Source organism: Heterodontus francisci, chromosome 2 (genome assembly GCF_036365525.1).
Source record: "Heterodontus francisci isolate sHetFra1 chromosome 2, sHetFra1.hap1, whole genome shotgun sequence".
Classification (NCBI taxonomy): Eukaryota; Metazoa; Chordata; class Chondrichthyes; order Heterodontiformes; family Heterodontidae; genus Heterodontus; species Heterodontus francisci.
In genome coordinates, this window is record NC_090372.1 from 99248015 (window position 1) to 99262229 (window position 14215).

The following is a 14215-nucleotide window of genomic DNA, read 5'->3' on the forward strand; positions in this document are numbered from 1 at the left end:
GAATCAAAAACATATTGCCACAAAACCAGTATGGAACTGGAACTCTATCAACAAAAGACTATCAGAGAATTGAACACATAATGACATTCGACCATCAGGGAATCAATTGTGTATTGCTAAAATCAACCAATCGCGAATATAAACTGAGAAACAGTTGCTCTGTTCAGAAGAAAAAACATAATTAATATAATTTTAAACAGGCCACGTGTCTATTGCTAGGCTACAGGTCATAACACTAGATCAATCTACTGTATGTTATTTGCATACGTGTGAAATTATGGCGATGAACTACATAAATTACAGTCTGAGTCACTTGTGTCCAAAAAGAGCTAATTGGTATGAAAAGGGGATTTTTCTTTTAAAGTAGGAGGAAGTGACATGTATTGTAATGATTAATCTACTTTTGTCAATTGTGAATGCAGTGACTAATTATTGCACTTGTCATTTCCAGAACAGTACAAAGATACAATTAAATACACATAAAGTTTTAAGACCAAGCCTTCTGGGATAAAAGATTGCAACACGTTTGACTCAGGGACTGAAATGTGTAGGATCTTTTTAAACATGCAGACCACTTGAAGTTACCACAAAGATGATGAAATGTGCAACTAAAATATAATTATTCTAGTATTTACTGAGTCTCAGGTATTTTAAGTAGCAGCTCAGATGTCCTGATAATGCCTAGCAGTCTAACCTCACCATGCAAATGCCATAAGCTGGATATAACAAACCCAAAAATAGCTGAACTGAGAATAGAAAGCTTTCTGCACTGAAATAAATATTGCACTGAAATACTGTGCACATCTTACAGTCTACAGAATGAGTGTTGTTACCACAGAGAAAAATGTACCTTACGCAGTTTATAGACTGGGAATAAAATCGTAGTGTTGTTAAGAGACAGGTGATTAAAAGAAACCTATGGGCCTCTAATTGTATATCATAAGCTGAACAGTAGAATACGATAACTGTGTTATGGACAGGTGGAAAGGGATGTGTGTTGTTCCCACTTTTCACCTCCCAACTGACCGCAATCGTGTTTTGTTAAAAATGGTGAGTTAGTTCCTGGGTGTTTTTAGGACAAATTATAGTTTTTTTTAAACCTATGAAAAAAACTATTTACTTTTACATGATTCCTGAAGTGATCGCAATCTCACTCACACACACTTACACCAGAATAGAGAGCGAGAAAAAGATAGGATGTAGTTCAAAATGAGGTAGGTGTTCGTGGTTTATGGTAAACCTGTTGAAACTTCTAAGGAGGTTAATATCTTTTATAGGTGTTTGTAATCTTGAATTTATTGAAGTGTTGTAGATTTCAGGTGGTTAGGACTTCAGACTGGAGGTGGTGGTCACTTTCAGTTCTCTGATGTAGCAAGCTGAAGTGTAGAATTAGTAGCAGGGCTTGTTGCTTGGCTGGATCTCTTTCTACAGCCTCTGGCTGGACTGCTTTCAGAAGGTATTGGCTTACTTGCCTTTCTCTCTCCAGAAGACTACCTTTTAAAGTAAAAATCCATCACATTAGAGTTTCTGTTAGGAGACACATGACTTTCTCCCCTGGTGTGACCACAAAAAGGATCTGGAATCCATGGCTGTCTATTGTTGCCTGGATGGGTACCATTCTGTTATGATGTGACTACTTCACAACTATTCATTCTGGTTTTGGCTGTGAGTCTATCTGTCTCCAGAACCCTTTGTTATTAATTTGTGTAGCTAGAAGTCATCAATATGCAATAGTGCTCCTTCTGATTGGCTTTTCCCAGAGCTATTTCAGATGAGATTAATGGGTTCCATCATTGATTCCCAGTACAGGAGGGGTCACGTGACTGCTACTCCATTTTGGGCTGTGGTTCAAGTGTCCAAGTTCTTGAGATTTTTTAGTTTTAACAGCAGACTTTTTAACTTCATAATGCCTCCATTTCATTGTTTATTTCCTCATGGCTCCTTCCGTGCATGACAACAGGTTCAAGTATATAATTAAATTATGCATTATTGGACATAGGGTATTGAATTATATACAATGAACAAATACATCACATATTTTCTCATCTAATTTATTAATTATACTTCAAAACATTTGCCTTTTCATGTTGCAGTAACAATAGCCCTCATTTTAACTTGAGGCAACCAATGAGCATTGGGTCAGCAAGGCGAGAGCATGCTATGTTAACCCCAGGGTCTCATTTAAATACCCCAAGCCCAACACCTGCCCAAGCCCAGCCCAATGATGTAGGCTGGCATGCAGGAGTCAGGTGAGCATAGCAAGAGGTCGCAGCTGCTAACCAACAGGAAATGTCCCCAGCGGTCAGGTACGTGGACTGGGTGAAGTGGTAGGTTTTCATGGTTGGGTGTGGGTAGAAGAGAAGCAGCCCAGGGAAAGGGATGTCCTAGTTTTCCAGGTGGGGCCTAAAAGGGCACTCCTGGTTCTCAAGAAACCCTTTGAAGTTTTAAGGGCCTGCTTCATGGCCAGACCAGGATCATGCACCAAACACACTGATGCCATTGGGGTCTGAAATGCATCATGAGGCACCAACTTTTAAATGGCAATGAAGGTTTTTCCTGCCTGGGACAAATGCCTCTCATGCTGCTTGGCATGTGCCTCCCCGTAGCCCTTTTTTCACCAGGCATGGTGGGGGTTAAAATCAGGTCTATTTTAAAATAAATTCTACATCCATTCTGTAAATATTTGATGTCTGGCAGATTTCTATTCCAAGAAAGCATCTTGAAGAGTTTAACAAGAAAAACATTAATTTCAGTCACAGAGACATTTAGCACTAATATTCTGTCCTATGGCCCATTTTTACCAAGTTGCAATGTGTGCATTGCAATACGTTTTCAACTGTTGTGTGTAACATGCTAAACAACAGACCAATTCCTCCCAGGGCTGTGATAGGAAGGTTGTGCTCTTCCACTTTTATTCTAGGCATAAAGCTGCAACCAATTAACAGTGAAGAAACACTTGGAAGAATTACTAGTTGGAACCAAGTTCTTCATACATGTGCTACCCAGATTCCATGAAATAAAGACACAACTATATAATTAATTTTGGGTGATTTGTTCCATTATTTTGGTTCTCTTCTTGAGTGGAGTGACTCATGCCCAGGTCTGATTTCATCACTGCTAGCATTCCTTTCATACACCAATCCAATCGACATTCTCCATGCAACAGCCTAGATAGGGCATGTTGAATGGCTAATCTATCATGATAGTGATAGGACATAACAAATAAATGTAATTCTTTGCTAGCCTGATGTCCATACACATTTGCTTTCATTAAGAATCATTGGATAACATATGAGGGTGAGAAACCTGCCTGATTTTCTTTTTCCATTTCTGGCCAATTGCAATATTCTTCACTGCTGCCCTGGTTGTTGGCAGCAAACACAGTGCGGATTGGGGTAGTATAGCCACTTACTGAGTCAGCCAGAATGTCTTAATGTATTAGCTACAATATTAAGAATTGTGCCACAAAAAACCCAAGCTATATGAATTTGAGACGAAACTGATGAAAATAATACTTAAAATCTCTTGATACATTTGAATGACAAATGTAAAGCACGATAACATTACACATTCACTTACACATTACACATTTATTTTGAAAAAGTACTGCTCCTTATGAGTTTCTTGCTGAAAGCTTTTGTTACCTTGTTTTCACCACAATTTTCCATGACGTAATCTTACTGGATATTTGCCAGGAGTGTAACAAGCAGGATGGCAGCACATGAGAATTTCATTAGCAATGTGACTGCAGTGGTGGAATCCTGTAGGATTATATAACTTTACTGGCACATTATCAAAGGGGTTTTTACTTAAAAGGCAATGCTAACATCTCTTGGATTTCTACAATCTTCATTATCTGTCTTCATTGCAATAAATTCACTGAGGACTACACCAGTATAAAACACTGGCACGGTAGCCAAACCAAGATCCATTTAATTGATGAGAAACAACTGAATTCATAAACCTGCCATAAAAACATTTTCTAATTAAGTTCATAAAAATCTGCTCTTTCCAATATTAACAAGTGGAAATAGTTTGTATCTGACAAACTGAAACTTAAATTCCAGTCCCATAGGTTTAACTGTACTATACTGTCAGATAGCTGTACTATATAGGAAAAAATATGTCTGGTGATACAATCAGTAACTTCATTAATGAGGCTAACTGCATAATTCATAAGTAATACGGCATAGGTAATCCCACCACACTACTAACTGAAACTTACTTAAGTACAAATTAAATTGAAGTCCAAGGGCGCAGATTTGACAGACATGGTGGACAACTGGTTTAGCCATTCACCATCAGAAATGGCTGGACCACATAAAGCACTTATCAGGTCCTGCACTCATCTGTTAAAGCTGGTCACTGTTCTGGGATCATCCTGGAATGCAAAGATAACTTCCAGCTTCTTTAGTCTACTGCAAACCATCTTCTTAAACCCCCAACCACCACTCCTCTCCTCCAACAATAAGTGTGAGAAGCTTATGGACTTCTTTGTTGCTAAGATCGAGACTATCTGATCAGCTGCCTCTGCCACTTCCCTCCCTTCCACGAGCTCACCTGGCCAAACTTCCTCTGTTCTTCTACCTTTGCCCTGAACTTGCATCTTTCTCTAGTTCCTCTCCTATCTCCTGTCATGCCCTCGCCAAGCTTGTCTTATCTAAGAGACCCACTTTCTACCCCCTCTACCCTATCTCCATTAAACTGCAGACCACCCAACTTCCTTTCCTGGTTCCCATGTTAGCTGAGATTGTTAACGATTCTCTCATTTCAGGTGCCATCATTGGCCCTTTCCTCAAAAATATTTCTCGATCCCACCATTCTTGAAAATTACCACTCCATCTTCAAGCTTCCCTTCTTCTCTAAAGACCTTGAATGTGTTGTCACCTCCTAAATCTGTGCCCATCTTTCCCGGAACTCCACATTTGAATCCCTCCAATCAGGATTCTGCCCCTGCCACAGAATCGAAACAGTTCTTATCAAAGTCACCAATGACATCCTATGTAACTGTGATGAAGGGAAACTATGCCTCGTCATCAGTCACGACCTGTCTGCAGCCTTTTACACGGTTGGCCACACCATCCTCCTCCAATTCTTCTCCACAGTCATCCAGCTGGGTGGGACTGCTCTCATCTGGCTCCATTCTTACCTATCTAATCATAGCCAGAGAATCACTTGGAATGGCTTCTCTTCCCACTCCTGCACCATTATCTCTGACGTCCTCCAAGGATCCATCCTTGGTCCCCTCCTATTTCTCATCTACATGCTGTCCCTCGACGACATCATCCAAAGGCACAGTATTACTTTTCACATGTATGACAATGACAGCCAGCTCTATCTCACCACCACCTCTCTTGACTTCTCCACTGTTGCTAAATTATTAGACTGCTTATCCAACAATCAGTACTGGATGAACAGCAATTTCCTTCCATTAAATATTGGGAAGACTGAAGTCTTTAGTCCCTGCTCCAAAATTTGTTCCCTAGCTCCCAGCTCCATCCCTCTCCCTGGCAACTATCTGGGGCTGAACCATACTGTTTGCAACGTTGGTGTCATATCTGACCGTCAGATGAGCTTCTGACCACATATCTGTGCCATCACTATGACTGCCTATTTTCACCTTCATAAAATTGCCCGACTTCACCTCTGCCTCAGCTCACCTGCTGCTAAAACCCTCATTTATGCCTTTATTACCTAAACTATTCCAATGCACTCCTGGCTGGTCTCCCACATTCTCCCCTCCGTAAACTTGAGTCATCCACATTCTGCTGCCATGTCATTATTCACACCAAGTCCTAATAACCTTTCACCCTTGTGTTCACTGACCTACATTGGCTCCAGAGACAAGCAACGCTATGATTTTAAAATTCTCAGCCTTGTTTTCAAATCCATCCATGACCTCTCCCCTCGCTATCTCTGTAAGCTCCTCCAGCATCACAACCCTCTGAGATATCTGCACTCAAAAAATTCTGGCCTCTTGAGGATGCCTGATTTTAATTGCTCCACCAATGGTGGCCGTGCCTTCAGCTGCCTAGGCCCTAAGCTCTGAAATTCCCTCCTTAAACCTCTCAGCCTCTTCACCTTGTTTTCCTCCTTTAAGACACTCTTTAAAACGTACATCTTTGACCAAGCTATAAGCCATCTGCCCTAATATCGCCTTCTGTAGCTCAATGCCTAATTTTGCATTATAGTGCTCTTGTGAAATGCTTTGGGTTGTTTTATTACATGAAAGGCACAATATAAATATAAGTTGTTGCTGTTATTACTTAATTTATAACTGTTCTTATGTTTTCAACTGAAAATGATCTTGCATTTTTTTTCCATTTGTCCTCGCCCTTTTAAAGGGAGCAATCCCTTGGTGGGTACAATCCCACAAGTACTGATAGCCCTCTGATATCTCACCTCAGATGGTCAAAGAAAATCAATTGTAACTCTAACATGATATAATCTTTATGAAATCATATTTGTGGAAAAAGCAGCTTCAATCCCCTGTGAAGAACCCTGTACAAGTTTTATACAGAAAAATACTTATTCATAAATTGGTGAATGCAGAGTAGATAAAATAGAAACATCAGGGGTAACTTTTGATTTTGTGCTGCTGGTAGGGAGCTTTGCTGCAAATTAAAGCATGAGCTCCAAACAATTTTCCAACCAAATGATTAGAAACTCATGCACAGCACATGGTTGAATTTCCAACAATGCACTAACAATAATTCAGCTCCCGTTTTAACGTCATTCATTCCACCCTTAATTTTATATTTCCGTTGTCAATTTTGTTTGTCTCCATTTTTATGGAAACTCCTACGTAAATTTGTAATGTGGTAATTATGCCGCCTTTCTCATTGCTATTTCTCTGTCAAACCCCCTTTTCTCTTTCTCATCTCCTCTCTCCCTCTTTTTCTCAAAATTCACCTTCCTCACTCAGAAGGCTGAATTTTGTGCCCATGGCAGGGCTCCCAGTGCTGGACCAAAAAGGTAGTGGGAATCCCACCTTGGCCAGCTGGAAACCAACCCCACCCCCCCGCGCCCGGCCACTGCCCCGGAGCGATTCTACGGCACCCCGGGCCAATTAACAACCCGGAGCCTGGATCCCCGTCCCTTTAAAGAAGGGATTCTCACTTCCAAGACAGAGTCTCCTTCCACATTCTCATTTAATTTTTTCAAATGTTTGTTTTGGAAACAATCACAGGGCTGGCATGTCAACAGTATCGGCAACGTTACCAGCAGTGCTGGCCACTGTCGGTACTGCAAAAGCCTTGGACCCAGGCCCAGCACTGGAGCCCCAGACCCAAGGTAAGTGAGGTGGGGTTGCCGGGGCCAGACCAGCAGGCCCCAGCACGGGGAGGGGGAAGCTGGGCATTTAGTGCAGGGGGAGGATGGTTCAGGGAGGTGCAGGTTTTCCCGGCGGGGGCACTACGTGGGCCACAGATTGCCCACAGAGGAGGGCCCCCACCCCAATCCCGCAGGGAGGTTGCTTTGTTTTACTGCGCAAACTCCCCACATGGCAGAAGCACCACCCCGCCGCTGGTTAAATCCCAGCAATGGCAGGAAGAGGCCTTTAAGCGGTTGTTAATAGGCAACCCCCATACCCCTTCAACCCCCTCTTGTCCTGTTTCCTCAGAGAGCCTTTGCTTGCTTCCAAAACAAACATCTAAAAAAATTAAATTAGAATGTGGAAGGAGACTCTGTTTCCTTTCTCTCTATTTGTGTTTCTCTGTTTTTCTCTATCTCACAGATTTTAGAAACTAAATTCTCTCTCTCACAGGTGTAAGTTATTAGTGTTGATCTCTTCTAACTGCCAACAAAACAGAGGCCTGTTAATTAGTTGTCTTCAAAATTTAATGTGTGTTTCTTTGAATTAATATTAGCATGAATAGGCATTCTTCTCTTGCACTTTATCTCTCTTTCTCTTTCTTATCTCACTCTCCTCCCCCAACCAACTTCATATATTTTCTGAAATTCAGGGCAAGAATAAGTGTATAATTAGCACAGTCAATTTTTCTCTTTCTATTAAAGCCTGGCTACCCAGCCCGAACCCGACTAGACCCGACTACATGTGTCGGGTTCGGGTTGGGTCGGGTCGAAATTCCGAGTCCAGCATTTGGGCTTGGGTCGGGCTGGACACTGCTTCTGGGAAGTCACGGGATCAGGCTTACCCATGATTCCCCACAACTCCAGCTGCAGGAATAGCCTGCTGCTGGAACAGATGAAGGATATTCGTGTTGGGTCGGGTCGGGTCGGGTCGGGTCAGGTCGGGTCGGGCGCGAAAAAATTTAAAGGGCTCGGGCTCGGGTCGGGTGTGGTCGGGTCGGGTCGGGTCGGGCCCAGGTTGGGTTTTAATTTTATACCCGAGCCGGGCTTTACTTTCTATCAGAGACATATTGGGCTGAATTTTATAAGCTCAGTGCCATTCTCAGAGGTGAGCTTGAAAGAAGGTGCGGCACAAGCGTCACTGAGCCTTGTGATATTTCGCGCGAGGGCTCATTTAAATGGAGGGGGCAGAATGACTGCCCTCCCATGACGTAGAGGAGGCAGTCCCTCCATCCCTGGCAATGGCATCCAGTGCCACTGCACAGGCACGGCACCATTTTTAAAGGGCTTCAAGCCCTTCACGTGCATTTGAATTTTTAAAGGGAATGAACGTTGAAAATTAAAGTAACACATTTAATAACATTTTCACTCCCCTCACTCACACTCCTAAGGAATAATCGATGAATTAATAGCCCATTCCCCCACAAAAACATTTATTTTATTCAGATCCCGACCTTTCGCCCCCAAACTTTAATAACTTTACCCCTCTCCACCATCCCCCCCATCAATCAAAAGTGTTTTCCCTGTTGCCCCTCCCCGCCCTGAAAATTTCACTCCTCCTCCCCATCAGTGTCATGCCTCGGATCTCCTGAAGGAGATCCGAAGGCACAGGAGTTCCAGCCAGGGGCTGGAATTTCGGCATGGGATGGCCATCGGGATAAGGTAAGTTTATTTGCATGCACTAACCTTTATTAACATATTGAAATAAAGGCTCCACCGCCGACTGGCGGAGGGACCACACCGAGGCCGCGCCGCCGCCAATAATATGTGTCAGAGCCTTCCCGGCATTGGGGGTCTTGACGGGCCTCTCCCGAAAGAATTTTCCAGGCCCCCCCGCCACGACCCCTGACGTCGGAGGGCTGTAAAATTCAGCCCATTATTACACAACGTATTTAAAGAAAATCTCAGTATAAATGACACCTCAATTAAGCTTGAAAATTGCCTCCTGCTTTTGAAAATTATTTTAAGAAAATCAACTGACCAGAAAGTTGAAGAAGCTGAAGAAAAATATTGCACCAGTACAGCTAACTGAATAGTTGTGATGCATCCTGGAAAGTTAGGCATACAGCATATACAATTCAAATTCAGCTCACAGAATCACCAGTCTGAACAAATATATCAAGAGCAAGTCCAGGCGTTTGGGAGAGTAGATGCTCAGAGGGGTGAGCAGAGAATCAAAATGTCAAGGTGTGGTGAGGCTAGGGTGGCAGCACCCCACAGGATTTTTGTGGACGCAGGTTTTAAAAAGGAATTCTGGCTGCTTTCTGATTGTAATGCCAGTGCACGTGGGCAGAGCATTTGTGTCACAAGCTCTGCCCATTGGTACCTTACAATTGCACTGTCAGTAGTTCCCCAATTTGCATGGAAAAGAGGCCTACCGCTTGCTTCAGGTGGACACTGAAGTGCACAAAGGTAGGCCTCTGTGAAAGTCACAGGGTTAACTATGCAATAAGGCTAACAACATCATTTTAGGCTCTTCCTGTTTCTGTCTATTTTCCCATGTGTGTCTCATCTATATGACACAGTGACACTTTTAACATTGAAGTACTTATCATTGTGCTACCTACAGGAGTTACAAGAAGTGGAGGTACTTAGCTTTTAATGAAACGTGCAAGCCTCATGTTGAATTGGATGTGTTAACTATTGTTTTCATTTTTGTAATCTATTTTTGTAACAGCACAAAGTCCATACATTTTCCATCCATTTCTGCTGGAGATGGATAAACTGACCAGACACCCTATACTAGTCCTGAGCTAACATCAACCAGGAATGACTCCCTAGGTTCTTTGATGTTCCATTAATTTTTTGGTTATGTGTAGACAGGACTTCAGTGTGCCACTCTTCCAGTTTGTACTCACACTTTGTCAGAGTCCTGTTCAGGACTAGCCCTGGAAGCATATCCTCTATCTTCATGAATTGCACAGGCATGTGGAGAAGGGATTCCAAGACACAGTCAATACTATCAGTGGATGCTCTTCCTGAAACAGCAGGGACCTACTAATGTTTCTACCTGAGATAACCACAGCTGACATACCAGGGGGCTGTAAAACTCACTGGGGGCTGTCCTGATGGAAGTGCAAGCATGCACAGGACTGATTCCCTACATTTACTCGAGTGAGATCCATGTCCTTTATAGGTAAATTTGTCAATACATATTTCCATATGTCTGCATTCTCATTCCTTGTCTGTTTACTCAGAGTGCACCTGACTGCAAAAGAGCTGTACATCCACAGTCATCTGCAGTCTTTATAAATGCATCAGATCTCTAATTTTCCCTTCCCCTCTGGTACCTGCCCTGTAGGCATCTCCCTTGAGCAGTCTGATTGAAATTAGCAACTCAGATGGGGCGTGGGGGGTGGTGGTAAATGACAGGGAATCGAAGCTGACATCCTCCCTCAGTATCATGGTGTATTGTATAATTTAACATATTATGCCCAAAATTATTCCTTATAATCACCACATACAGAATAGATAAAACAAAATCAAGTAACACATTAAAATATTTTGCAGCAATAATCTCCTATTAATATTGCATAAGTCATATATTTAATAATAAACCAGAATTTCCCTGTGGTCCGATTATCAGGTTTCCACGGAATGGAATGTGCCAGGTTCAAACATCTCAAATTTTACAGTAAATAGAGAATAGAGAACGCACTGTCGTACACACAGTACCTCTGCGAAAGCAAAACTGCTTACCTGAGGTGAGTATACTATGCATTCGGTCCTGAGCCAACAGCTGGATCGACTGCTCTTGCCCAGAAACCCCATCTGAGGAGAAACATGATTCAGTCTCATAAATAGTCTGCAGCATCTTTCCTTTGAGTCCTCACTTCAGCCACATAAAAGATTCATCGGAACACCGACAGAGTCATTTCCTCTTTAATTCCTCCTCCCGAAACAATCGGATGACTTGCACATTACTACATCGTAAACTGCTCTCTCTCTTTCACTTTTAAACTGCAGGCTGAGTGCCTCCCTCACTCTTATACTGTAGGCAAGCAAACAGACAGTTAGAAAAAGGAAACCAAACTCTTCTTTTCAAAGAATACTTAATGTTTTAAATCTTTTTTTAGTCTGTTTGATTTGTCTCATGGAGGAAGCCAAAAACAGCTGGGAACGTACAGTAACCACAGTTTGAGGGAAGCTTTTTTTTCTTCTTTGCAGGGTTTTCAAGTGTAGTGTCAAACCACTGTCCTCACAAGTGTATTCTGCCACTGTTTACTCCCTTCCAAGTTGGTAAAAGCAAGTGATAAAACGTTTACATATGAATCAACAACAACACAGCCCACTGGCGACAGAAATAGAACAATGGCTTGTGTTAACCAAAAATAGGTCATGCATGGCAGGGGATTGGACTGTATTAATGCATTTGAAAAATACCACTGCAAGTGCAAACAGTGTACAGCTGTCCAATCCCTCAGCTGGAAATGCTGTTCTCCAGTCCGACTGCAAGGTCTCAAAATGTATTGATATCTATTTTTGTTCATATACTCAGAATAGATACATCACCAGATCCTATTTACATTAGACAAAATCATTCAAATTTGTCCAAGTTACATGCTGATCCAAATTCGAAGTGACTGTGTGAGTGGTGCTGATCATTCATAATTCAAGTCCCATATTAAAAATCCTCCATGTCCAGACTTGGTGACATTTTAAATGGAATTCAATTCATGTAAACACATGGTCAGGACAAGTGTCAGGTTTAATGAATGGCAGTTTTATGTACTGGGTTTCATGTGTGCACTCAAGAACTGAAGTATTAGCTGATAAGCAACTTCCTACTACCTGAATGAAGTGCTGACAACTCCTTTTTAGTATGTTTACGATCCAGTTAGGGGCCGCCAACTTTTAAAAAGAGAAAGTTGAATGTCCAGTTATTACTGAAAGAATTACGCCACAAGATTTCATGTTTTAAACAAAAAATGTTATAGTACAAGAGTTATATAAAGCAAAACATTCCTAACAAAACTACAATTTGGAAACGCTTATACTTTAAACTTAAAATTTTAACAGAACATGAAGACATATACTTTAAACTCTAAACCCAACAGAACACTCCTATTTGACTGGTATTTCCACCCCAACAGTTCCCTATACATGACTGGATCTTAATAGTTTGTTCACTTTTCCTGGGACCAATCCAAAGTGTACCACAGCTCTTAGAAATTAATTTCAATTTCCTTAATTTCTCAGCTGTCTTCCAAGGTATGAGATCACCTCCTAAATCTGGACTTCCCAGCTTGAGAACAGGCCTGCCTCAAAACAGAAAGACCCCTGGTTCCTGACAGCCTCTTTGCTCCTGAGTCCAACTGACTTTCAAAAGCCAACGGCTTTCCAAAAGCCAACTCCTTGTCTAAAGCCAACAGACTGTCAGCAAGCACACATATCAAAAAACCAACAGACACACCAAGCCTCAGCTATCTGCATAGCATTGTGGCACAAGTAGGATGTCCCAGATAGCAATTTAAACTAATTATTTCCAACTCCAAATCTTCTCTTTGATGCCTGATATCCACATGAATAATTGATACGGCTAACAAAGACAGAACAAACTCTCCTGGACTTTCTGGTTCCAACTGCCCAACTAAACAAGGCCACCTGCAGTGTTATGGCCCTCACCTTTCTAACTCTGTCTCTGTAAGCACTCATGGAGAGATTTTGGAACTTTAAATACTTTCTTTGTTCTGGGAAATCATATAAATAATTTAAACCCCTGACTCAGGTAACTGCAGATACACCATCTCCATCAACACGCAAAGAGGTGTTCTCATTGTGTAGGATCTTTACACTTACCAATATGACTTTATTAAATAAACATGAGCCACGTTTTGATTTTTAACCACCCAAGCTTTGTTTGCCAGCTTCTCAAACCAAGTGTTTTCATTTGCCTTGCATTAAAAACATTCAGTTCCCAACTTAAAAATTACCTCTAGAAAATCAATGCAAACCATGAACCAGGTGATCATATTTAATATACGACAAAATTATTTCTAGTAGAAGTGGTTCTGTAGGATTCTGAATCTCCTTGTAGAATGGAATTTATCTAATTGACATTTCAAGGTGATTTCATAACATCAGAACAATTCATAGTACACATGGATAATCAAACTTGTATATATGCAGTTGGTTAAAAGTTGTTAACGGTGACTTTAATTTACAAAGAAGGAACAAGACAGCTGAAAGTCCTTTACATAAAATTAAATACCTTTGAAGTGTAGTCACTGTTCCAATATAGGGAAACACTGCAGCCAAATTGTGGAGCTTAGAAACAACAAGGGGCAGCAAACAGTGGTGGTAATGTTCTTTTGGGCCTCCTTATCTCGAGAGACAATGGATACGCGCCTGGAGGTGGTCAGTGGTTTGTGAAGCAGCGCCTGGAGTGGCTATAAAGGCCAATTCTGGAGTGACAGGCTCTTCCACAGGTGCTGCAGAGAAATTTGTTTGTTGGGGCTGTTGCACAGTTGGCTCTCCCCTTGCGCCTCTGTCTTTTTTCCTGCCAACTACTAAGTCTCTTCGACTCGCCACAATTTAGCCCTGTCTTTATGGCTGCCCGCCAGCTCTGGCGAATGCTGGCAACTGACTCCCACGACTTGTGATCAATGTCACACGATTTCATGTCGCGTTTGCAGACGTCTTTATAACGTATAACGGTAATGTAGGGCATGGTATAAATCAGATAATTAGAGGTGCAGATAACAAGGGTAATACAGTAATCATGGGGGATTTCAATTTACATATAGACTGGGTAAACCTAATTAGCAGTAATGCTGTGGAGGACAAGTTCCTGGAATGTATACGAGGTAGTTTTCTAAAATAGTATGTTGAAGAATCAACTAGAGAATGGGTTATTTCAGGTTTAGTATAATGCAATGAGAAACGGCTAATTAATAATCCTATT

At 41.8% G+C, this 14215-nt stretch overlaps 1 protein-coding gene across 20 annotated transcripts in view; it reads right to left on the reverse strand.

Annotated features, from left to right (window-relative positions):
- The window catches only part of LOC137345926 (histone deacetylase 9-like), a 1063883-nt gene that overhangs the window by 593457 nt on the left and 456211 nt on the right, over positions 1–14215 (reverse strand). For all 20 annotated transcript variants that reach the window (XR_010968622.1, XR_010968626.1, XM_068009206.1 and 17 more), the window contains one exon: positions 11011–11082. Coding sequence is in view for 18 of the 20 variants with exons in the window: in XM_068009206.1 (XP_067865307.1) it covers positions 11011–11082 (72 nt within the window). In the remaining 2 variants the exon portion in view is untranslated. The remainder of the gene's footprint in view (positions 1–11010; positions 11083–14215) is intronic.